This window comes from Chelonia mydas, chromosome 3 (assembly GCF_015237465.2).
Source record: "Chelonia mydas isolate rCheMyd1 chromosome 3, rCheMyd1.pri.v2, whole genome shotgun sequence".
Classification (NCBI taxonomy): Eukaryota; Metazoa; Chordata; order Testudines; family Cheloniidae; genus Chelonia; species Chelonia mydas.
Genome location: NC_057851.1, coordinates 55,838,873 through 55,864,462, shown reverse-complemented (window position 1 = coordinate 55,864,462; position 25,590 = coordinate 55,838,873). Strand labels below are relative to the sequence as shown.

General features: G+C 42.1%; 1 protein-coding gene across 1 annotated transcript in view; it reads right to left on the bottom strand.

The window, feature by feature from the left end:
• KCNQ5 (potassium voltage-gated channel subfamily Q member 5) overlaps nt 1-25,590 on the bottom strand; it is a 533,682-nt gene that overhangs the window by 42,905 nt on the left and 465,187 nt on the right. Inside the window, exons 6-9 of the mRNA XM_037894324.2 lie at nt 17,123-17,233; nt 12,467-12,562; nt 3,150-3,244; nt 976-1,002 (exon numbers count right to left, since the gene is read on the bottom strand). Coding sequence (XP_037750252.1) covers nt 976-1,002; nt 3,150-3,244; nt 12,467-12,562; nt 17,123-17,233 — 329 coding nt within the window. The remainder of the gene's footprint in view (nt 1-975; nt 1,003-3,149; nt 3,245-12,466; nt 12,563-17,122; nt 17,234-25,590) is intronic.

The following is a 25,590-nucleotide window of genomic DNA, read 5'->3' as shown; positions in this document are numbered from 1 at the left end:
AATGTGGCTCCACAGCCTGTAAGTGTTACAGGACTGTAATATGTCCCATATGCAGCTGCACTTGTGGGCTGGTTTGGCTCTGGACTATATTTTATTTCTTTAAAAAAAATGTTTTTGGGTGTCATGCAGGTGGTGAGATAAGCTCCACCATTCCTTCCTTGATCACTTTTGTACTGGAGAATTGACTCCTGAACACTAGTTTTTGGGATGGTGTAGTTCAGTGGTTCTCAACCTATTTACCATTGTGAGCCCCATATGTGGCCTGCAATGTGTTATGTGGGCCACAGTCAATACTACCTCTACGGCCCTGAGGATGTCACATGGGCCACAACTTTGTGCTGACTGGGCCACAGGTTGAGAACCACTGGTGTAGTTACTCTTCCAGCCACCTGGCCCTTTTCTGACTCTGCTCTCTGGATCTGAGCTGTCAGTAAGGGGAAGAGCAGTATTTACAGGTTGTGTCTTCTGACTGACATACAACTAAGCGAGGGAAGATCCCTCCTTGGTGTTAGAATGATGATGGATTCTCTGAAATTAGAAGGCCAGATTCAAAGACGCAGCTACAACCTCCACCAAAATCAGTGGGAGTTGTGCCCATCTATCTTATGGCAGAATCTGGTGCACAGACTCTGAACTGGAGAGAATGCTTAAGTCATTATTCTGCAGTAACTAGAGCTGGGATCTTCCCTCAGAATAAGGGTGTGCTCTGTGGCTATGAAGATTAGTAGTCCCCTAGATTTTCCCGTGGGAAAACGGAGACAAAAAGGCAAATTTCTGCTAAATTAAGCTGCTAATGTAGGACAAATAAAAATGAGATTTCAGACAATAGTAATAAAAGTTTACAGAAATGATTTTCCAACTATTACAACTCCGTGTTAGCCAACCTATTTTGAACCTACCATACAAAAGACATTCAAAACCCCGTTATAAAATTTGGAGATTTAAAAATATATAACAAATAGAGAAACGACAAACCTGTTAGATGTTTCCCCTTGTTCTTTCCTTCAGGTGTCAGGGTATGGGGAGAAAAAACAACTTTGTTATGCAGATAGTAATTATTAATACTCAGTTACAGATGGTGTTAGATAAATGCTAAATTGTAAATGGATGTGTTAATTAAATTAATGTGAAATACACAGGTTATAGTGCAAGCACAAAACATTCAAGCAACATTCAGAACTACAATATTTCTGAAAAATAAACTTCTCAGTCACCTTAATACATGCATAACTTGCTGAATACATACCACTGCAGACTGAGTTGGCAAAGCACTTACTTAGGCAAAATGCATTGGTGACACATATATAACAGAAAGCTGTAGACTTTTTATTTGATAAAGTTATCTGCAGTAATGAAACATGTTTGATTTAATTAGGACTGTGATAGCACAGCAATGGATTTCTTTAAAATAATGATTATTATGCTTTATTTTTCTTGGGCTATAATTGTATTCTAGACTATTTCAGATAGGATATAGCTTATTTATATAGCTTCATATTAATTCATCTATGCAAAAGTTGCCCTATACCTGAATATCTATTTGTCTCAAACAAAATTATTAAAATCAATATTTGTGAACTCTGTGATAACTTTTAATCTGAAAGCTACTTTTAGTTTGAAGTATTCAGGATGAATACTTGTGGTAATAGATCACTTATGGCTCAGTTCTTCTAAACTCTTTGAAATTCACAGATCAGCTTTCTGTAGTCAGCCAACCCTTTTTGGCTAAATTTATCTGGCACATAATCTCCTCTTTACGGTTGCGTGGGTGTTCATCACACGTTTGAGATGAACAGCTGGTCTCTTGCACTGGCCATAATAACAACAACAATAATAATACTTAGGACTTCTATTACACCTTTCATGCAAGGCTATCACTGTGTACCTTTCAAAGCTGTACTTAGTATTCTCCATTCCAAAGTATATGCCCCACATTTGGGGCAGTGACATACTGCCTTGTGTTAAATTTTTTCAGAGCTACGGAACAATCTTGGACCATTCCTCTTAAAGGGTGAATTTCTGCCAAAGCACTGAGAATTTTCATCCAGGTTGTGACATCAGTGTACTCTCTATTGGCCAAATTCTTACATTAGAGGTACAATACATGGTTTTATTCTATTGATTACATGTGTGTATATCTGAAGACATAATATCCCCTAACTAAACTCTTAGTGTATATGAAGTTATAACTAAAGGCTACATTCCCAAGAGGTGGAATGTCATAAAGTTCTTTGCCACTTTGGAAGCACAGATGTTTCTAAAGCCTCATAGTGCAATGTAGAATAATACTGCCCATGAGAATAAAGAGCAGTCACTGCATTAATTATATTGCCTATGCTCCCCTACAGAGGATTTGCCACTAGAAAAGTAAACATGCTGATTTAAAAAGATTAATAAGGATAACAAAGAGAAATTTAAATTTCTACTCAGAGAAATGTAGTTTATGTTTAAAGCAATGTAATTAGAGAAACAGGAAATGCTTGTAGTGGATAAATGATTACATGAGCTTCCAAATATATCTGATTCTGGTCTCAAAAATTCTATGGGCCTGATCCACAGCTGGTGTGGCACAGCTCCATTGACTTAAGTGGAGCTAACCTGATTTACACCAGTTGAGGAGCTGGTACATAATCCCAAATTCCAAGATCGAGGGTAGCTGTTAGTTCTTCAGTCAATCAGTAAGCACCATTCGCTGAGTTATGAAGAAAGCATGTTGTATGGAAACCAATAGGTATGAGCCCTATAAATAGTAACACATCTTTACTACAGTAAATAGGATGAATTAGTGTGACTTGGAAATGGAGGCTCTGATTATTAATGTGTGTATTGCTTACAGTTAAAACATAGCTGGTACGGTGCAAATATTATTATTAAGGTAAAATATTAACCTTCACAGCTGAGGGTTTGTGAGAAAATGCTTTACTTTACTTTAGTACAGTAATATTTCATAGATAAATGGAAATGGATTCTATTTATCCTCACTGTGGTTGAAGTCTCTATAATACTGGCCAGATTTGTTAGTTGAGACCTTAATGAAAGGAATTAGTGAGAGAGAGAGGAGAGAGAGAGAGAAACAAAACAGAAATACTAATTTTCTATAAGCTTGAACAGACATCAAGAACAGCACCAGCTGCCATATTTGTACCTACTTTGTAGGGCTGCAGGTATGCAAGGCCTTCAAATGAGGCTTCCAGGTAGCAATGGAAACCGATTTCTCATCAGCCGCATAACTACGCCATACACACTACGTGCAGGATATATGATAAAAAGAAAAACAAGGCAAGAGGGAGCAGGGGATGAAACAAAAATTGAAAAGCAGATTAGTAAACCAATACAAGTCATGGCTTTTTTTTATCATTCATAGCACTGATACATGCCTGAGGGGTGGAAGAATACTTTCATAATATCGCCAGGTGGCTGTCAGGTTTGTTCGGCTGGAATCAGTGGAATAAAACCGCCAAGCAGCCTGGTATGAGGAAACAATAGAAAAGCACAAAGGAACCAACAATATATGAAATGAAAATGCCACCATATTGATTATGGAAAGTCTGGACTTTGTTCAAACCAAGAACATTACCTGTTAGGCTGTCTAAATAAACATTAATACCAACAAAATCTAGCAAAAATTGCTAATCAAGACATGGTAAAATATGGCTAATAATCTCTGGGTAAATATCACAATACAGCCAGTAAACAGAAGGTGCATAGTAAGCAGTGCAGTGATTTATTTGTAAAAATCCCACAGGAGAAACTTTCACAAAGTTGCAGACTGAAGTAAGAAGGGTGTAAGAATTAGAGCTCACCAAATACTTTTTTTTTTTTTTTGGTTTGGGACCAAACTGAAAAATGAGGAAAAAATTGTTTCAGGTTCAAAAATTCATGTAGTTTTTTCAGTTTTTCTCACCAAAACAACCCCCCCCAGAATCATTCAACCTGATATTTTTTGGGGGGGGGCGAGGGGAATGTTTTGTTTTGGGTGTTTTTTAACCTTTAAAATGTTTTTTAAACAAACCTAGTTAAATACAGAAATGAAACCTTGTTTCAAAATTAAAAGTCAAAATGTTTTGTTTTGAAAATATCAAAATGAACGATTGAGACTTTTTCCAATTTTTTTCATTTTTCATTCCGCTGAAACTATTTGCCCAATTCAATCCAAATGTGCAAATAGTTTGGTTTGACTTTTCACTGAAAAATATTCACCCAGCTCTAGTCATAATATAGTTTGCAAATGATAATGAAAACCAACCACAAAAAAAATTAGAGGAAAGGTAGAATATTCCCCTTGGCTCAGGCATTTTTGACGAAACAAATAATTTGGTGGGTGGAAAGCAAATATACAGTATCAAAAGTATTTTCAACTTTTAGATTTATAATTGGACAAAAATGGTGAGCCAGATCTTCATCTGGTATAAGGTGTTGTAGTTAAATTGTAGCTACATTGGCTTCACCAACTAACACAAGCTGAGGATCTAGCCAGTTAGGTTAAAAGGTTTCCTGGACATTGTTCCATCATTTCCAATATGTACTGTCATGCCATACTAATATGGACCAGGTCTTCACTGACATCAATAGAGAGACACCAATTTACACCAGCTTAGAATCTATGTCTATATAGTCCTTTCAATGCCCTTTGCCTGGACATATTTAGTACCAACTGGAGTGAAAGAATAGAAATATTAAGCCTGATTCTCCACTGTTCTGCATCCCAGCTAGTGATTTACATCTGTGTGAAGAGAATGCAAAATAGGTGTAACATACTACCATTCTCCCTTGGTAGCATTTCACACCTGCTTTGCATATGTGTAAATTGCTACATCGGGGCATGACAGTGGAGGATCTGAATGCTAATTCCAATGCCATCACACTTGAAAAATCAGGGCTCTTGAAACTAACAACAGGTTTTGCACTTATTCAGTTGCAAATGTGCATTTTTTATTGCTACTGAATGTGTGAAAAAATAAATAGAGCTTTTGAATACCTTATTATTAAGTCTGTGATTCTCTCAAGGAGGATGCGGAAGTCACGGCCATAAGAAGTGGGAGGACCATGACCCTCGGAAACCTGCCCTATTCCTGCACCCCTCACTTATACGCTGCAATCAAGTCACCTCTCAGTCTTCTTTTTGATAAACTAAACAGACTGAGTCTCTTACTGTAAAGCATTATCTCCAGTGCTTGAATAATTTTTATGACTCTTTTCCTCATGCTCTGCAATTTATCAGTATCCTTGTTAAAATGTGGACACCAGAACTGGATGCATTATTCCAGTACCATTCTCACCATTACTGTATACAGAGGTAATATCCAAGGACCACATTATCCCTTTTTGCCATAGCATCACACTGGGTTACTTGTTCACTAAGTCCTTTTCAGAGTCACTGCTTTCCGGGATACAGTCCCCATTCTACAAGTATGGCCTGCATTTATTCTTCATAGATGAATATTTGCATTTGGCTGCATTAACACACATTTTGTTTGAATGGGCCCATTTTACCAAAAAGTCCAGACTACGCTATATGACTTCCTCTTCCTCATCAGTATTTACCACTCTGCCAACCTTTGTGTCATCCACCAATCTTATCTGCTGTAATTTTATATTTACGTCCAGATCATTGATGAAAATGTTGAATAGTGTCAGGCCTAGTGCTGATCCCTGTGGAACGGCTCTAGAAATATCTGCATTCTCCACAGACAACTACTTTTTGAGATCCGTCAGTTAGCCAGTTCTTAATCCATTTAACGGGTGCCTTATTGATACTGTACAGTGCTAATCCTTTAATTAGAATATTGTTGTGTTAGGAGCAGCAGGTCCAGAACCTGAGCCTGCAGGCTCCCAGGACAGCAACTGTCCCTATGCCACCAGCTAGCAGCAGAAATACTTGGCAGGTCATGAGTCAGAGGCACCCACACACATAGGCACTGACTTTGTGTGTGCTCTGAGGCACAATCACCCACGGATAAAAAAAAGAGGGGGTGCTCAGCACCCATGGACTGTGCCCCACCTGTGTTGTGCCTCTTCCAGCCCTCACTCTGCCTCTTGCCCCAAGGTCTGCACCACTCACTCTTCTCACTCACTCTTCACTACTCACTCTTCAGGCAGGAGGGGGCAGAAAGGAGTGAGCGGTGGGCGGGGGGGGGCCTCGGGGGAGGGGGCAGAGCAGTGGGTGGGAAGTGCTCAGAGGGGCAGAGAGGGGCAAGTGGCAGGTAGGAGGGTCTTGGGGGTGGAGAGAAGTCAGCAGTGGGCAGGCGGGGTCTCGGGGCAGAGAGGAGTGAGTGGTGCGCAGGGGAGGAGCCTTGGGGTGGGGGCAGAGAGGAGTGGACAGTAGGCACTCGGGGAGCGGGCGGAGCGGGTAAGGGAAGAGGCAGAGTGGGGTGGGGCCTTGGGGGAAGAGGCCGAGTGTGGAGGGAAAAGCTGGGGTGGACCTCTCACCGGGAAAAACAAAAGTCAACTCATGAGCCCACACACACCATATGACATGCAGCCCCTGGAGGTCTTGATTGACATAACATTCCCTAACCAAACTCTTAGTGTATCTGAAGTTATGAAGGTTCCCCTACCAGCCACTGGGGAAGAGGCACAGACCCGGCAGTGGAGAGTGGACTGCCTGGGACAGTTTGCTTCTAAAGACTGTGATACACTGGAAGGGAGAAACATGCATAGTGACTTGACTGGAGGGCTAAGTCATGAAGGAGCACCTGGCATGCAGAGACAGGTGGACAGACCGCCAGAGGAGGGCACAGCACCTGAAAGGAGCTAATCCCCAGAGCGGCAGGAGGAGGCGGTGAGTGGACCCCATGGCAGATGCTTACAAGCAACATGCGGATCACTGGAGACAGCGTGGCCCGGAATTCAAGGTAGGCCAGAAGGTTTGGCTCACAACCAAACATCTCCACACCAGACCACCCCATAAACTAGATCACTGATATCTTGGACCATTTCAGATCCGCCAACTAATTAATTCTGCCACCGTTAAACTCTGCCTGCCTAGGTGACTCAAAATACACCCTGTTTTCCAATCTCTCTTTTGAAGCCATTCACAGAATGGCCCGTTTCTGGGCTGAACGTAACCACCTCTGCCACCCATCCATGTCCAGCACCATGAAGAACACCTAGTCCCAACCATACTGGATTCCAGGATCAAGCTGGGTACTTTGTGAACTGGGAGGCATATGGCCCCAAGGAGCAGTCCTGGGAACCAGCCCACCATGTACAAGCTCCCAACTTATAGAGGCTTTCATAGAATCATAGAATATCAGGGTTGGAAGGGACCCCAGAAGGTCATCTAGTCCAACCCCCTGCTCGAAGCAGGACCAATTCCCAGTTAAATCATCCCAGCCAGGGCTTTGTCAAGCCTGACCTTAAAAACCTCTAAGGAAGGAGATTCTACCACCTCCCTAGGTAACGTATTCCAGTGTTTCACCACCCTCTTAGTGAAAAAGTTTTTCCTAATATCCAATCTAAACCTCCCCCATTGCAACTTGAGACCATTACTCCTCGTTCTGTCATCTGCTACCATTGAGAACAGTCTAGAGCCATCCTCTTTGGAACCCCCTTTCAGGTAGTTGAAAGCAGCTATCAAATCCCCCCTCATTCTTCTCTTCTGCAGACTAAACAATCCCAGCTCCCTCAGCCTCTCCTCATAAGTCATGTGCTCTAGACCCCTAATCATTTTTGTTGCCATTCGCTGAACTCTCTCCAATTTATCCACATCCTTCTTGTAGTGTGGGGCCCAAAACTGGACACAGTACTCCAGATGAGGCCTCACCAGTGTCGAATAGAGGGGAACGATCACATCCCTCGATCTGCTCGCTATGCCCCTACTTATACATCCCAAAATGCCATTGGCCTTCTTGGCAACAAGGGCACACTGCTGACTCATATCCAGCTTCTCGTCCACTGTCACCCCTAGGTCCTTTTCCGCAGAACTGCTGCCTAGCCATTTGGTCCCTAGTCTGTAGCGGTGCATTGGATTCTTGCATCCTAAGTGCAGGACCCTGCACTTATCCTTATTGAACCTCATCAGATTTCTTTTGGCCCAATCCTCCAATTTGTCTAGGTCCTTCTGTATCCTATCCCTCCCCTCCAGCGTATCTACCACTCCTCCCAGTTTAGTATCATCCGCAAATTTGCTGAGAGTGCAATCCACACCATCCTCCAGATCATTTATGAAGATATTGAACAAAACCGGCCCCAGGACCGACCCCTGGGGCACTCCACTTGACACCGGCTGCCAACTAGACATGGAGCCATTGATCACTACCCGTTGAGCCCGACAATCTAGCCAGCTTTCTACCCACCTTATAGTGCATTCATCCAGCCCATACTTCCTTAACTTGCTGACAAGAATACTGTGGGAGACCGTGTCAAAAGCTTTGCTAAAGTCAAGAAACAATACATCCACTGCTTTCCCTTCATCCACAGAACCAGTAATCTCATCATAAAAGGCGATTAGATTAGTCAGGCATGACCTTCCCTTGGTGAATCCATGCTGACTGTTCCTGATCACTTTCCTCTCATGCAAGTGCTTCAGGATTGATTCTTTGAGGACCTGCTCCATGATTTTTCCAGGGACTGAGGTGAGGCTGACTGGCCTGTAGTTCCCAGGATCCTCCTTCTTCCCTTTTTTAAAGATTGGCACTACATTAGCCTTTTTCCAGTCATCCGGGACTTCCCCCGTTCGCCACGAGTTTTCAAAGATAATGGCCAAGGGCTCTGCAATCACAGCCGCCAATTCCTTCAGCACTCTCGGATGCAACTCGTCCGGCCCCATGGACTTGTGCACGTCCAGCTTTTCTAAATAGTCCCTAACCACCTCTATCTCCACAGAGGGCTGGCCATCTCTTCCCCATTTTGTGATGCCCAGCGCAGCACTCTGGGAGCTGACCTTGTTAGTGAAAACAGAGGCAAAAAAAGCATTGAGTACATTAGCTTTTTCCACATCCTCTGTCACTAGATTGCCTCCTTCATTCAGTAAGAGGCCCACACTTTCCTTGGCTTTCTTCTTGTTGCCAACATACCTGAAGAAACCCTTCTTGTTACTCTTGACATCTCTTGCTAGCTGCAGCTCCAGGTGCGATTTGGCCCTCCTGATATCTTTCCTACATGCCCGAGCAATATTTTTATACTCTTCCCTGGTCATATGTCCAACCTTCCACTTCTTGTAAGCTTCTTTTTTATGTTTAAGATCCGCTAGGATTTCATCATTAAGCCAAGCTGGTCGCCTGCCATATTTACTATTCTTTCGACTCATCGGGATGGTTTGTCCCTGTAACCTCAACAGGGATTCCTTGAAATACAGCCAGCTCTCCTGGACTCCCTTCCCCTTCATGTTAGTCCCCCAGGGGATCCTGGCCATCCGTTCCCTGAGGGAGTCGAAGTCTGCTTTCCTGAAGTCCAGGGTCCGTATCCTGCTGCTTACCTTTCTTCCCTGCGTCAGGATCCTGAACTCAACCAACTCATGGTCACTGCCTCCCAGATTCCCATCCACTTTTGCTTCCCCCACTAATTCTACCCGGTTTGTGAGCAGCAGGTCAAGAAAAGCGCCCCCCCTAGTTGGCTCCCCTAGCACTTGCGCCAGGAAATTGTCCCCTACGCTTTCCAAAAACTTCCTGGATTGTCTATGCACCGCTGTATTGCTCTCCCAGCAGATATCAGGAAAATTAAAGTCACCCATGAGAATCAGGGCATGCGATCTAGTAGCTTCCGTGAGTTGCCGGAAGAAAGCCTCATCCACCTCATCCCCCTGGTCCGGTGGTCTATAGCAGACTCCCACCACTACATCACTCTTGTTGCACACACTTCTAAACTTAATCCAGAGACACTCAGCTTTTTCCACAGTTTCGTACCAGAGCTCTGAGCAGTCATACTGCTCCCTTAGATACAGTGCTACTCCCCCACCTTTTCTGCCCTGCCTGTCCTTCCTGAACAGTTTATAACCATCCATGACTGTACTCCAGTCATGTGAGTTATCCCACCAAGTCTCTGTTATTCCGATCACGTCATAGTTCCTTGACATCACCAGGACCTCCAGTTCTCCCTGCTTGTTTCCAAGGCTTTGTGCATTTGTATATAAGCACTTGAGATAACCTGTTGATCGCCCCTCATTCCCAGTATGAGGCAGGAGCCCTCCCCTCACAGACATTCCTGCCTGTGCTTCCTCCCGGTATCCCGCTTTCCCACTTACCTCAGGGCTTTGGTCTCCTTCCCCCGGTGAACCTAGTTTAAAGCCCTCCTCACTAGGTTAGCCAGCCTCCTGGCAAAGATGCTCTTCCCTCTCTTCGTAAGATGGAGCCCGTCTCTGCCCAGCACTCCTCCTTCATGGAACACCATCCCATGGTCAAAGAATCCAAAGCCTTCTCTCCGACACCACCTGCGTAGCCATTCGTTGACTTCCACGATTCGACGGTCCCTACCCAGGTCTTTTCCTTCCACGGGGAGGATGGACGAGAACACCACTTGCGCCTCCAACTCCTTTATCCTTCTTCCCAGAGCCACGTAGTCCGCAGTGATCCGCTCAAGGTCATTCTTGGCAGTATCATTGGTGCCCGCGTGGAGAAGCAGGAAGGGGTAGCGATCCGAGGGCTTGATGAGTCTCGGCAGTCTCTCCGTCACATTGCGAATCTTAGCCCCTGGCAAGCAGCAGACTTCTCGGTTTTCCCGGTTTTTCCACAAAGGCAATCCCCAAAAAGCCTGGGCAAATGATACTACAGATTTGCTCTTGCGCAGGGAGGTGATTTTAAGAGCAGCAGGTCTAGAACCTAGGCTTGCAAATTCCCTGGGCAGCAACCATTTCCTTGCTACCATGTAACAGCTCTGGTAGTGAAAACACTCAGCAGGTCATGAGCCTCATGGACACACACACATCACAGGACATCCCCCCCCACAGAGGGTATGATTGGAAGGACATTCCCAATTGGTCCAAACATACTAAGTAACATCTGCTGGGGATGATTCAGTAAGTTTTTCTCTGCAATTATGTAGAGCCAACTGCTGCCACAGACCCTGCTTCCTCATCCTGCTTCTGCTCCCTGATTCCTGACCTTGGCTTTTCCTCCTGGCTCTGATACCAGGTTTCTGGATAGGCGTGTCTTCTGCTTCTGATCCCTGGTTCCTGATCTTGGCTTTACTTCCTACCTCTGATATCTGGTTTCTGACTTGACTTTGTCTCCTCCTTCTGACTCCTGGTTCCTGACTTAGCCTCCACTCCTGATGCTGACCCTTAGCTCCTAACCTTAGATTGATCCCTCCCGACTCCGATTCCTGATGTCTGACACTGATTCTAGCCACTAGGCTGTCCGTCCATGACCTGACCCTGACACATCAGTACTAAGTCAGATGCCTTACAAAAGTTTAAGTATATTACTTCTATGCAGTTACCTTGATCAACCAAACTTGTAATCTCATCAAAGAATGCAATCAGAATGTATATATCTTGGAGAGTTTCACTCATCCTACAGCAGGTGCAAAAGGAACGGCAAAGTACTTATTTATGCTGTCAATTAATAATTTATTAACTGCCTGAACATTCCAAAGATATCTTTGTCATCGTCTTGAGCTTAGCAAAACAATGTTATATGAACTGCTCAGGTTCTTTGTTTTCACTTTCCACACCAGTATGAAGAAAGACAATATATGGTACACATTTAAAAGAGTTGGTTTCCAAAACAAGTAAATGAAGATAATATCTGCATTTCAGTCCAGTACATCAAATACAATAAAGTTCAGTAGGAAACCGATTTCATTCTTTCTTTTTTTTGTATGTTTAGAGCTAGAGACCTCCAGTATGAAAGTCATCAGCAAGCATTTCAATCCACTATGATCAGAAAGTTAAAATAATTGTACAAAATTACAGTTTAAATGATCAAATATACTAAAAAAATTATTTACTTTTATCTCTTTTAAAACATTGATCTGCACCTTCACCTCAAGACAACAGGTGAAAAGATGCTCATCATTTCATGACACTGAACTATTCAATTCCATATTTCCAGCTCCTAGATTGGGTGATATTGAAAGCAATTCTCTGGACAGGAAACTCTACATTTTAAAGGAATGTATTACTCATCTCAGCACTGTGAACTCTCTAGTAGTGAAAAGTAATTGAATCTGGGCCAGAGTGCTGTGCTATCTCTTAATCCTGTCCTTTAGCGATCAAATCTGTTTTCCCAAGTAATTTATATAATCAAATGTCAAGCAGGACTGCACATAATTTGCATCTTTGCCTGGCCATTTTGGCATGGATATTAATCTGAAATTCAACAATGCATGAACCATGCATTGTAAAGCTGAATCTAACATTATACAAATGCAAGGTGTTTATTGAACACAGTTCATTTTAACAAAATGTTCAACTTGTGGCAATTAAACAATATTTCTGCAGAACTTTGCATAATACAGGAGGTAATACAGGTTTACTTAACAAGCACATAGAAATCTATTTGAATCCTCTCACTGTTTTTATATTTACCTGAATTAAACTGGCAGCTGGATTCCTTCTTTTCTCAAAATGTTTCTGACGGTGCTGTTCTTGTACTTTTAATGCAAAGCCTGAGCCAAGAATGCCCTAGAGTAAAATATAACACAAAAGTTTTTATCATTAGGAAGGTAATTGTAAAAAATCGTTTAAATACATCAGCTCTGAAGTTATTTTGAGGATGAGAAAAAATAAAGCACCACTATTCACAATTGGAATTGTTTTGTCTGATTATTTCAAACAACCACATTTACTACAGTACAAAAGTTTCACAATAGACAATGTCCATTCACTGTAAGACATGAGAATCCCTACATAAGAAATAACATTTGCAGTGTTATGAATGGCTGCTCATCTAAACCATTCGATGCTATAGGCTACGGTGTGCTACTGATATTCCAAATAAGGTATCTGTGTAGGCAGCCAAACAATCATGTACATACTTCACTTATAGTCACAACCCTGTGTTGTAACTTTTGAATTTAGAAAATTCAAAAATAGCTTGTATACAGCAAGTTTTTCAGTTTAATTAATTAATCTGTAGTATTCATTCTATGGGGTTTGCAGTGTTGCCAACTCTCATGATTTTGTCATGAGTCTCATGATAATTATTGTTTTCCTTAAAGCCCCAGCTCCTGGAGTCAAGTGGATATGTGATGATTTCAGCCTTCATTCTTAATGAAAAAGTAAGTTTCTAGTTCTCGTGGCTGTGGAAAAAGCTTCAAAATATGAGCTCAGTGCACCCTAAAAGCTCAAAAAGCAGAAGGTAAATAAAAAGAACACAAAATCTATTATTTTTACATAATCTCATGATTATAAAGCCAGTCTTGTGATTTTTGGAGAGCCTGACTCATGATTTTTGAACATTTGGGGTTGGGAATACCGGGTTTGAAAGAAAGTTTATAATTAAATCTTTACCACTTTTGGCTTTTTACAGGGTAAGACTATTCATTCTTCTGCTGAACAGGCCAAAAGTGCAAAGATGCTTGCTTCCTACGCTTCTGCAAGAGGTGTTATTCCGCTGAATAATTTTGCATTATAAGGAGGAAAGATACCACTTGACTCTTATGCAAGAAAAATAAAAGAAAATCCATGAAAGATACACACATCTTAATATATTTCTCCATAGTCTGACTAAACACAAATGTTGCTCATGAAGAAAATGAATGGCTACACGGATACGACATGTGGAATACATTTTCTGATATTTACTTTAAGACTGTATTCATTTTTCATATACTCATCTTCAGATATAAATATTCTATTCCCTAGTCATCTCTAAGAGTATGTTTTCTGCTAGGGATAATTATATAACACATTGATTCAAATACAGTGGGTACCATTGATGTCAACATTTGCCAACAGGTATTCCACTGTAATATCTGAGATAATGAAGTATTGCTCTGTAGTGTACAGTAACTCCTCACTTAAAGTTGTCCCGATTAACGTTGTTTCATTGTTACGTCACTGATCAGTTAGGAAACATGCTCGTTTAAAGTTGTGCAATGCTCTCTTATAATGTTTGGCAGCTGCCTGCTTTGTCCACTGCTTGCAGGAAGAGCAGCCCGTTGCAGCTAGCTGGTGGGGGCTTGGAAACAGGTTGGACCAGCAGCCCCCCATCAGCTCCCCGCTCCCCTAAGTTCCCTGTGTGGCAGCCGCCCAGCAGGCTATCAATTGCCAGCAGTTCAGCTATCCCTCCTGCCACTGCCATGTGCTGCTCCTGCCCTCTGCCTTGGAGCTGCTCCCCGAGACTCCTGCTTGCTGTGCAGGGGTTGGGGAGAGAGGGGGGCTAAGGTCAGGGTGTCCCCCTCTCCCCCAGCTCCTGCACCCTGCTTACCGCATCTTCCATAGAGCAGGGGGGACACACGACAGGGATCAGGATGGAGGAGCTTCCTGGCAGCAGCTGCGGTCTCAGCTTGCTGATTAACTTAACAAGGCAGTATACCTAAGAGTGGGGTCAGCGTACTTAAAGGGGAAATGCGCATCTCTCTCAAAAGACTCTCTCTCTCTATGTATAATATAGTCTTTTGTCTGACCAAAAAAAAATGTCCCTGGAAACTAACCCCCCCTATTTACATTAATTCTTATGGGGAAATTGGATTCGCTTAACATCATTTCGCTTAAAGTCGCATTTTTCAGGAACATAACTAAAACGTTAAGTGAGGAGTTACTGTATTTAAACAAAGAAAATAACTGTGGAATCACAGACGCTGCAATGTTGTTGGTAAATGCTGACTTTTTAATGTTGGTCAGTCTATATGGTTAAATATAAAAATATACTAATTCCAATGAAAATAATTTTTTAAATGATCTATATGTTGGTGAATGAATAAATTTTTAAATATTGATGTTTCATATGTACAGTGACAGGTTTAATACAAGAGGAAGTAATGTGCCCTTTGGATTCAAGCTTGTATACACACGTTAAATGTTACGATATTTCTACCACTTCCAATACTCATTAGATTATTCTCATTTCCATTAAAGTCCCTTTCATGTCTGTAAATCTCATAAGCTCTCGTGTCTTTCTTATCAAGTAGTCATTTATAGGATAAAAATAGTTGTATTTTTTCATTTAATAGAGTGAACTTCTATTACAATCAGGGGCCAGACACCCTTAGGGGAGAACAGGGGGGGGCTGAACCCCCAAGAGTAAGTAATTGAATCAACTGGTTGTGCAATGTTATTGTGTATAAAAGAATGTCAAGTAAGGCCTTCTATGAAAACTTGTAATATTCTGAACTTGATCGTCATTGTGAGATATGCATACAGACTGTGGTTATGAATTTATGTATTTCTGCAGCTATAAAACTGTGCTGATAATTTGTGCTGCAACATCCAGCTCTATCTAAAATTCTCTGTAATCTGAAGTCTTTAAATCATGATTTGAGGACTTCAGTAACTGAGCTGGAGGTTAGGGGTCTATTACAGAAGTGGGTGGGTGAGGTTCTGTGGCCTGCAACGTGCAGGAGGTCAGACTAGATCAGGGGTTCTCAAACTTCATTGCACCGTGGCCCCCTTCTGACAACAAAAATTATTACATGACCCCAGGAGGAGGGACCAAAACCTGAGCCTGCCAAAGCCCCGCCACCTTCGGCGGAGGGCCAAAGCCCAAGCCCCACCACCTGGGCCAGTGGCGGCGGACAAAGCAGAAGCTCAAGGACTTCAGCCCCAGGTGTGGGGGCCTGTAACCTAAGCCCTGCTGCCCAGGGCTCTTCCCCTTAGACTTCGGCTTCAGCCCCAGATGGTGGGGCTCAGGCTTCAGCCCTGGGCCCTAGCAAATCTAATGCCAGCCCCGACGACCCCATTAAAACAGGATCATAAAGCACTTTGTGGTCCCAACCCACAGTTTAAGAACCGCTGGACTAGATGATCATGATGGTCCCTTCTGACCTTAAAGTCTATGAGTCTATCACAAGGTAGTAGTCAGCCAGGCAGGGGGAGGCTGCCTCCCCACTGGATGAGACTAGCTCCAAGCACCTAGCATGGTACAACCCAGGAAAAGACAAATGATGGGCCAGTAGGGTTAATGGGAAAACATTAAGACATCCCAGCTCAAATCTTCCCACCTAAATAACTGAGAGTCGCCATGCAAGGAGAAAAGGGGGAAAAAGGGGGGGATTGGGGAGCCTTTAAAAAGGAGGCTTGAAACTCAAGTTTTTATGAAAAATGAGGGGCAGCGTCTAAGCTGGAAGCTGTATGTTAAATGCTGGATCTCCTCTATGACAGAGTCAAATATCAGTGAGCAAAGTACAAGCGTATGGTTTATTGTTTTCTTTTTCTTATTTTGGGTTAAGGGAAATAGAACAAGACAAGAGGACGAGCCAGTTCGAATCCTTGGACACAATGGATAAAAAGCAGCTTGGAGCCTGTTTGTGCAGTATGGTGTACAGCTTCTGCCTGATTTCATGCATTCTACTGCAGTCAATTGATAGATCTTACATGGTCATTGTAGACCATCCACTAGCAATGTCCTAATTTTTCCAACTGCAATAAATCCAGAAGAACATATCTGCTCCATCATTTCAAAGCCCTGAGAGAAACATATTGCTAGGGTATGAGGCACAATTCACAGGCAGAGAGAGGAATTTCTGTCTTTCAAAATGCAACAGGAGTAAATCCTGGAAAAAAGATATTTTCCATTTTTGTTCAGGCCAAACCCCCATACAAATACAATGATAAGTCTTTGCAATGACACTTTCGTTTGGGCCATATCATCCCATCAGTTTTGATAGTGAATAAATTAAACCAATGTAGAATTCTGCTTCAAACTGACCATACGGGCCTATACTTTTTTTTAACTGAATAATGTACAACTTAAACTCTGTGGTTAGGTAATAGATGGCCATATCTGACTTACTAGCTCATAAGTGAGTAACTGTGCAGTTTTAGAAACATTGGAGTCATAATAACCCAGTGTTCCAGGCTAACACCACAGAAAAAGGGGCTTTATGTAGATGATCCAACTGCATGATCAGGTTTCCTTACTGTATGAAAAGGCACTTGAGAAAAGTTTTAACATTAGTGAAGGAGCTTTACATATTCAAACAATGACTCTTTATGCTGAAAGTTTCATGCAGCTTCTCACATCAGCCTTAGGAGTTATTGAAGTTCCTGTTACCTTTTTTTTATTTTTGTAAAGATACTCACAGCAGGTAGTGCAAAGAAAGAAATTCCAAGTAGAGCAAACCCAGCAGAAAGCAGCCTTCCAAGCCAAGTAAGAGGAGTTTTGTCTCCATAGCCAATTGTTGTCAATGTGATCTAAAAAGCAATGAATAAATACCATGTGCAATAGAAGTACCCGAGAGAAAAGCTACAGATCAGATACACAGTATGCAAGAACTTTTCCAGTAGATAATCGTTCACTAAGACACATGAAAATCTAAATGTTTCTCTTATAACACAATCTTCTATTTTAGAACACATCTGTAAAGGAAAAACATTATTTAAATAAATGGATATGAATAACTTTGTAACAATGAACATAGGTGATGTGGGGGGGCATGAGGGGTCATGTACCCCCCCAGATTTCTGCCTTCCATTAAGCACAGAGGTTTTCAAACTGGAGATCACCCCCCGTCCCCTCCAGTTTGCAAACCATCACCTCCTTCCAAGAGCCAGTGGATCAGAAGCTGGTGGGAGCCACCTGGCCTGCTTGTGTTGGATCATATTAAAGAAGTTCTGTATTAAAATCACAAATCAGTTTGATTCCCCTCAGTTTAAATTCCAGGGTATTACTAATTAAGAGGTCTCTTGGTTTTTGGTACTGTTTCTCTCCCTCTCTGTGTGAAACTTGCAAGCTGCTAATTGTGTTAGTACATCCTAAGACAGAGTCTGTTCTCAAAGCAATTCTTTGTAACAACAACTACTCACACAGAGAGAGACTCAAAGCAATACTCTGTAACAACAGAAACAGCACCCAAAGACTCCCCGCCCTTTTGTTGTATTCATCTCACTTTGTTAACAATTGTGATTAAAATAGAGATAGAGGATGTATGTGGATGGATGCTTGGTGTGGATAATAACTGAATGATCAGGGAGGTGCCAGCCTAAGAATGCAGTGTCCATCGGCTGAAGAAGGCGTCAAGTGGAAATAACTAGAGGACCCCCGGAGGGCAGACTGGAATCCACCCAACAGCCTCAAGAATGGGAGAACCAAAGAACAAGATAACATCTGGCAGCACAGAGCCATCATGAACGTGCCATCTGCTGATTGATTCAGCAACAGCATGATGAAGCAATTCCCATAGAATAAATTCCTATAAAAATGGACTCCAGAAAGTGAGAACTTTGGGGTCTGATTCTGCAAACCAACTTCCAGGAGCATCAGATGAGCATCTGACAAAGCCCTGCTCCCTCCTCATGTCCAGGCCACCTGGCCAGTGGCTTGGCATGAGCAACTCTAAGGCTGGTAACTATGATAACAACCTTGCAGAACCTGTGTGTGTATGTGTGTGTGTGTGCGTATGAATGAATGTGTGAATAAATATGAAATTGAATGGAATGTTATAGCTATAACTAACTGCTTACTATGATTCTTTCTGTATTCACAATAAATGTGGCATTTTGCCTTTTCCCCTTTAATAAGATCCTGCTGGTTTTTATTTTATTGGTATAACATTTGGTGGAGAATTGCAAAAGGGGGAATACTGGTAAAAAACCTCAGTTATTGTAAATATTGGTGTGCACACCGCCAGCTCTGTTGAGCTAGGCATTTCTATTGGGTTAACCAGACCTGCTGGCCTCCGGGAAGGTAGCAGGGAAAAACAGGTTAACCAGACCTGCTGGCCTCCAGGAAGGTAGCAGGGGAAAGTGTGTAAATTAAACTAAGATTACTAAAAACAATCAGGTTAACCAGACCTGCTGGCCTCCGGGAAGGTAGCAGGGGAAATCAGGTTGACCAGACCTGTTGGCCTCCGGGAAGGCAGCAGGGGAAAGTGTGTAAATTAAACTAAGATTACTAAAAACAATCAGGTTAACCAGACCTGCTGGCCTCCGGGAAGGTAGCAGGGGAAATCAGGTTGACCAGACATGTTGGCCTCCGGGAAGTAGCAGGGGAAAGCGTATAGATTAAGCTACGATTACTAAACCTAAGTCCTATTGTTCGCTGAGGTATCAGGGACAGCAAGAAGGCCTAAGGGCCAGGCTAAGCTACTCGCTGGAATAAGGAGTAGCAGGTTCAGAGAATCTAGGCTGTGTCACTCGCTGACCTGTGCCAGGTGTGACGAGGAAATTTGATAAGCTATGATATCAGAATCTAGGCTGTGTCACTTGCTAAATAATACCAGGAGTGACAAACAGATTGAAATATCCATGTTAAGATGTTTAAAAGAAAACAGGGTAAGCCAGTACCAGAGGGAGGAATGGAGACAGAAGGAACGCCAACCTCACCTTTTGTTAAAAAAAAATTACACCTTTTAAACAAATCCTTCAAAAATTTGGGCACAGTCCTTGGACTAAACAAGCCCTAGCTGATGTCTGCACTATTTCGGAGCTAGAGGATAGATTGGCTCAGTATATCCTCATATACAAACCTTCTAGTGCTGCCAAAAGAGATGCAGCAGCAATTTGGTTGTTGTGGGAGGCATGTAAGGATTCTTACCTCCGCTTGTCTTCATGTAAAGCGGAAAAGGCACAAACGGAAAAGGGAGCAGAGAATTGGAAGGTGCTGGCTTCAAATACCCAAAGCCAGCTGAAAATAGTGAAAGAGGCACTCCAGGAATACAAAAAGAGAGAAAGATTCCTGGCAGACCAAGCTAAAGCCTCTGAGAAAATTGAAAGAGAGAATCATGTGCTCCAAGATCTGGTAAAGAAATTAACCTTGAAGCAGGGCAGAGCACCTGCAAATCATAGTTGTTGTGAATCACTAATTAAGAGTCTGAGACAAAAATTGGGCTTGCCAGCAAACAGGTAGCAGCCATTACAGCGGGTGAAGGGGGAGAAGGTCCTATGTATGGCACCCCCAGGCATAATTACAAAGAGAAAAGAGAGTGAAAAAGTTAACTCTGCAGAGGCTGGAGGGAATTAAGCAGCTAAACTTTGTGACAATGTTAAAAAGGAAAAATGTTAGAGAAAGAGCATTCTTGGTTTCTTTGTAGCCATTCTGAAGGAAAAATGGGCCCTTTTCCAAAGGAATGTCTGTAAATTAGCCAGGCAAAAATAAACTATCTGATTAAAATAATTTGACTGGACAATTTAGTCAAATTTGCTAAAAGAACAAAAGGGGATTCTATTGGAACTTAACTGCCTCAAATGTATAAAGGGAATGTAAGATGTAAAAAACAGAGCAGTGTGGAAGGGATGTTAAGAAAAAGAAAATGTGTATGTATCTATATGTGTGTGTGTAAATACATAAAGTTCTAAGGACCACTTGGTTTTGTTTTTGTTTGAAATAATGCCACTAAAAATCCATTTGACTCTTTAATTCAAAGTTGCAAAACTGTGACATTTTTGCTAGACACAGGTAATTAGTGTTGTTTGGCTTTGGGATTTGGCATTTAAATTTGATTTGGGATTTGGCTTTAAAAAGTAACTCAATGCTTTACAAAATTGAAAATGTTTTTAAGTTGTGGCTGCAGCAGGGCAGTCAAAATCAGGAGAATAGAAAAAAAAATCTGGATTCTTTTTGTTTGTTTGTTTTTGTAACAAAATAGCAGATGAGAGCTGTAGTAAAAATACATAAATAAGAAATTAAAAAAGACAATGCCCCTCTGAAGCAACAGCAGGGGTGAGGTGCACAAAACAAAAAGAAGCAATGTTAGAAACACTGAGTCTTAAAATGGCTCTGAGTAATCGGACTGTCACTTTGATAAAGGTACATGAAAACTCTGTAAGCAAAAAAAAAAGAAATAGTTACACCTTATGTAAAAATGGATATGGATAATGTTATACAAGTTAAACTATGGAAGGAATGTGCATTTGCCCCAGAACATGTGCAGGGTATATTGTAGAAGGGGCAAAAGAAATGCAAACATACCATGCTACTTAATTAAAATGCTATTAGGGCTCCAAAGGGAGCCACAATAGGTTGGGTTTTCTTTTTCAGATTGCTGTGTGTTTTGGAAGCAGAAGTTAAAAGTTATCAAAACTCTGGTGAAAGTTGATTGTGTCCCTTTTAAGATAGAGTCTCTGAGCTGCTGATGGCTTTAAATCCAAAAGCAGGAAGCGTCTGTGAAAATGCAAATTACCTAAATGATAAAGGAAGGAAAGAACTAGCAGCACAAAGGAGCTGCAGATAAAGGACATACCTGGTCAGCAAACAAATTGTCTAAATAAAAGGCATGGGATCACAAGACAATTTTAATAAATTTAATGATAATAAGTACCCCTGTAACAATATATAGTGTGTATGATTTTTGGAAAAATCCTTTAAGGTCATATGGTAATGATGCTTCTCAGCTATTACCTGTAGATAAACTTAAAGCTTAACACAGCAGGAACAACGTTATAAACTTGGTCTGCTGTATAAGAAGGAAAACTGAGGTACCCCACCTCAGGGATTTAATGACTAAACAGTGGCATAATTTCCCCATAACCCTTAGAAGATAGACGCCATTGAAACCTGGCCTGCCTATAGAACAAACACAGGAAAATATGGGGGTAATTCCTCTGTTTTGCCTGCAATAAGCAAGGGTATTGTAAAAGAAATATTTTAAGCAATAATCTGCCACCCCAAAAAGGGGTAGAAACATGTTCTTTTGTCTTTCAGAAAATCAGGAAAAGCTGATGCCAGCTGAAGAGCAACCCAATACCATGAATCTACTGTCACAATATAAATTGTGGTTTGAGTTCTATGTTTTGTCTTGTCTTGTTGCTAGCACTGTTGTGTGTTTAAAAAAAAATACTGCAGACCTGCAGGTAATTAAAAATAAATTAAGCTCTCCATCCCAGCTACAGGACAGCCTAAGACAAAAACAAGTACATGCCACTGTAGACTTGGTCCAAATTGGTCTGGGTAACCTAAAAGCCCGATAGAATCTTTGGCAATGGCTTAATACTACCACATGGCTTATGCATAAGAAAAAATTTAGAAATAGGAAACTACACAGCCATAGCTATGGGATGCACTGAAATGCAGATACTTGCCCTAGCTACTTTGGAACACAAAATGTTCTGGGTCATATTGGGAAATATTTAGGGTTTGATGCATTTGTTAAAACAAAGAAAGAGATCATTGTTTGACACTTATCAATATGAATGGATGCAATAAGTTTCCAGTATTGTAAAACCAGAATTGTTAATGGGAGAAATTGCTGTCAAAATTGCACACCAACAGTCCCTGGAGGCAAAGGTACTGAAGGTTAGCCCACTCCCCCTATTACACCATGGGATCCTTCTGGCTACCCTGGACCTCGAGCCAGTGGGCTGGGGAGGGAGGGAAGCTATTGGACACTAGAGGTTGTACTGAATGGACTCCTCAAAAGTGGGTGTGCCTCACCTTGCCTGTTGCCCAGAACCTTGTAGTAAAGATACCTCACTAGGATCATGTATGTGGGATGAATTGGAATCACAAACTCAAATTGCCTCACAGTACCTTCTCTTGAATAGAAAGTGACACTGTCGATTATAAATCTTAGTGTCAAAAGGGGGATTATGTTGGATCATATTAAAGAAGTTCTGTATTAAAATCACAAATGAGTTTGATTCCCCTCAGTTTAAATTCCAGGGTATTACTAATTAAGAGGTCTCTTGGTTTTTGGTACTGTTTCTCTCCCTCTCTGTGTGAAACTTGCAAGCTGCTAATTGTGTTAGTACATTCTAAGACAGAATCTGTTCTCAAAGCAATTCTTTGTAACAACAACTACTCACACAGAGAGAGACTGAAAGCAATACTCTATAACAACAGAAACAGCACCCAGAGACTCCCTGCCTTTTTGTTGTATTCATCTCACTTTGTTAACAATTGTGATTAAAATAGAGATAGAGGATGTATGTGGATGGATGCTTGGTGTGGATAATAACTGAATGATCAGGGAGGTGCCAGCCTAAGAATGCAGTGTCCATCGGCTGAAGAAGGCGTCAAGTGGAAATAACCAGAGGACCCCCAGGACTGGGATCCACCCAATAGCCTCAAGAATGGGAGAACCGAAAAACAAGATAACATCTGGCAGCACGGAGTCGTCAGGAATGTGCCATCTGCTGATTGATTCAGCAACAGCATGATGATGCAATTCCCATAGACTGGCATAGGAAGAAATTCCTATAAAAATGGACTCTAGAAAGTGAGAACTTTGGGGTCTGATTCTGCAAACCAACTTCCAGGAGCATCAGATGAGCATCTGACAAGGCCCTGCTCCCTCCTCATGTCCAGGCCACCTGGCCAGTGGCCTGGCATGAGCAACTCTAAGGCTGATAACTATGATAACAACCTTGCAGAACCTGTGTGTGTGTGTGTATGAATGAATGTGTGAATAAATATGAAATTGAATGGAATGTTATAGCTATAACTATCTGCTTACTATGATTCTTTCTGTATTCACAATAAATGTGGCATTTTGCTGTTTCCCCTTTGATAAGATCCTGCTGGTTTTTATTTTATTGGTATAAGACTTGGGCCTCTCCCGCAAAGGAGCCTGGCGCCAGCTGGTGATGCATTCAGGAGCGGACCCTGCCTGTGGAGCCTGGCTGCCATGACATGCTCCCTGAGGCGCTCGCTTGCCACAGCCCTGGCACTTCTCGTTCTGCTACTGCTCCTCAGCCCAGAGGCAATGCCTGGGGCAGCGTCCCCTGCCCCCATCAAGATTTATGCGTTGTCTCTGACAATGAAGATGTTAGAAGTGGATCTGAGCAGGTGGAAATCATGCAGATGGCATTGTCATTTTTTTGTGAATATGTAATTGTACCATTCATTTAGTGTAACAATCACTAAACAATTGTGGGAGGGATAGCTCAGTGGTTTGAACATTGGCCTGCTAAACCCAGGGTTGTGAGTTCAATCCTTGAGAGGGCCATTTAGAGATCTGGGGCAAAAATTGGGAATGGCCCTGCTTCAAGCAGGGGGTTGGACTAGATGACCTGCTTAGGTCCCTTCCAACCCTAACCTTCTATGATTCTATGATCAGGAGTACACTGCAGGAATTTGCACAACAGACTACATGTGTGCCAAAGACTACAATGCAAAGATTTAATACTCCAGTGATGAAAAAGGAAGTATAAGTTCATAGATAAGGACAAGGTCAAAGGAAGTGCAGAAAGAAGTTATATTTTCTATGAACACATTTGGACAATTAGAGCTGAGTCATCTGTTGCAGTATAAAAACTCCAAGCACACAGGGTGAAAAGATGCACTAAAAACTAACTGCAACAGGGCTGTGTAAAAAAGCACCAGAGGTGTTTCTTCACTAGAAACATGGCAGAAGCATGGCTGCAGCGCTCAGTCAAGCTAAGTTTTTAGTGTAGACCTGGCCTTAGTGTCCCAATGACTTCAGAGGAATTTGTCACGTCAACACTGATCATTGCCTATAGCTTTTCTGAATGCAAAGATTACATAGGGAAAGTCAAAATTCAAGTAAAAAAGTGTATTATGGCTCCATGAGACTCAGCCCAGAGCCGACTGCACCTAGTTGTAGCACTCAGCTTTGGAGTGAGCTATCCTTATTACACTAATGAAAGAAGAAGTAGCTCAAATCATCAGGTAATATCAGCTCAGACATGTATGAGGATAGTATAAGTGAAGAAAGATGGCATTTGTAAAACACTCTTCAGAACTCCCCTTCACATGAAAGGGTAATCTGAGACAGTGTATATACGCAGAAAAAGTTGTATTGTAGAGACCAGGGTCACTGCCATGTAGCACAAATACAGATCATGACAGTGCTCAGGATGTGCTGGAAGGCTCTGCCTATGTAAATCAGCTGCTACCACCTATCACTGAACTCATGCCACCTCTGACTACAGTATGTATCCCAAATGTTGCCCCAATGTCTAATGCAGTTTATTAAGATGTCTCAAAGGCAGAACAAGCCAAAAGTTTGTAGTATCTTAAGTATGGAGCATGAGGAACAGATTTGCACTGTGGGGCACACTATCAGGAAAAGATTGTTTAATACCCACCAGAGTTAATAGATCACAGAAATTATTTCCAGAAGAGACCTGTTGCTCACTCTGGGAAGAATTCATTCCAGTGCAGAATGTCTTGCGACAGCACCTTTGTATCAGTGGCTGTATGGGGGATGGGTTTCCACCATGCCAGGGAAATGGCCTCCATGCCAGCTCTCCATACATTGTCACAAAAAGTTACTTTGGAGCTATGGCCAGAGGAGGTGTCACAGGTACCTATTTACAGTGTTCCAGTACCCCAGGAAACCAGCACAAAAGGGTTGTGGTTCTATTCCTGCCCACAGACTGGAATAAAACCCATGGCAAAGGAGTGTGAGAGAGGCTGCTACTGCACCCTGGCACTGGGTTGTGGTAAGGGGATTTTGCCTCCCTGTACTTCCCCTGCATAGAGGAATGAATACTGCAGCTGTAGGCAGGTAGAGTGACTTTCACCCACCTATGGACCAAGTGGGTTTATTAACTCCAAATGGAACACTGAACGGCTCACATCCACAACAGAACAAAGTTAATTTTAAAGGGTAAGATGGACAACACTAGGCTAAATGCCAAGGATTCCAGAG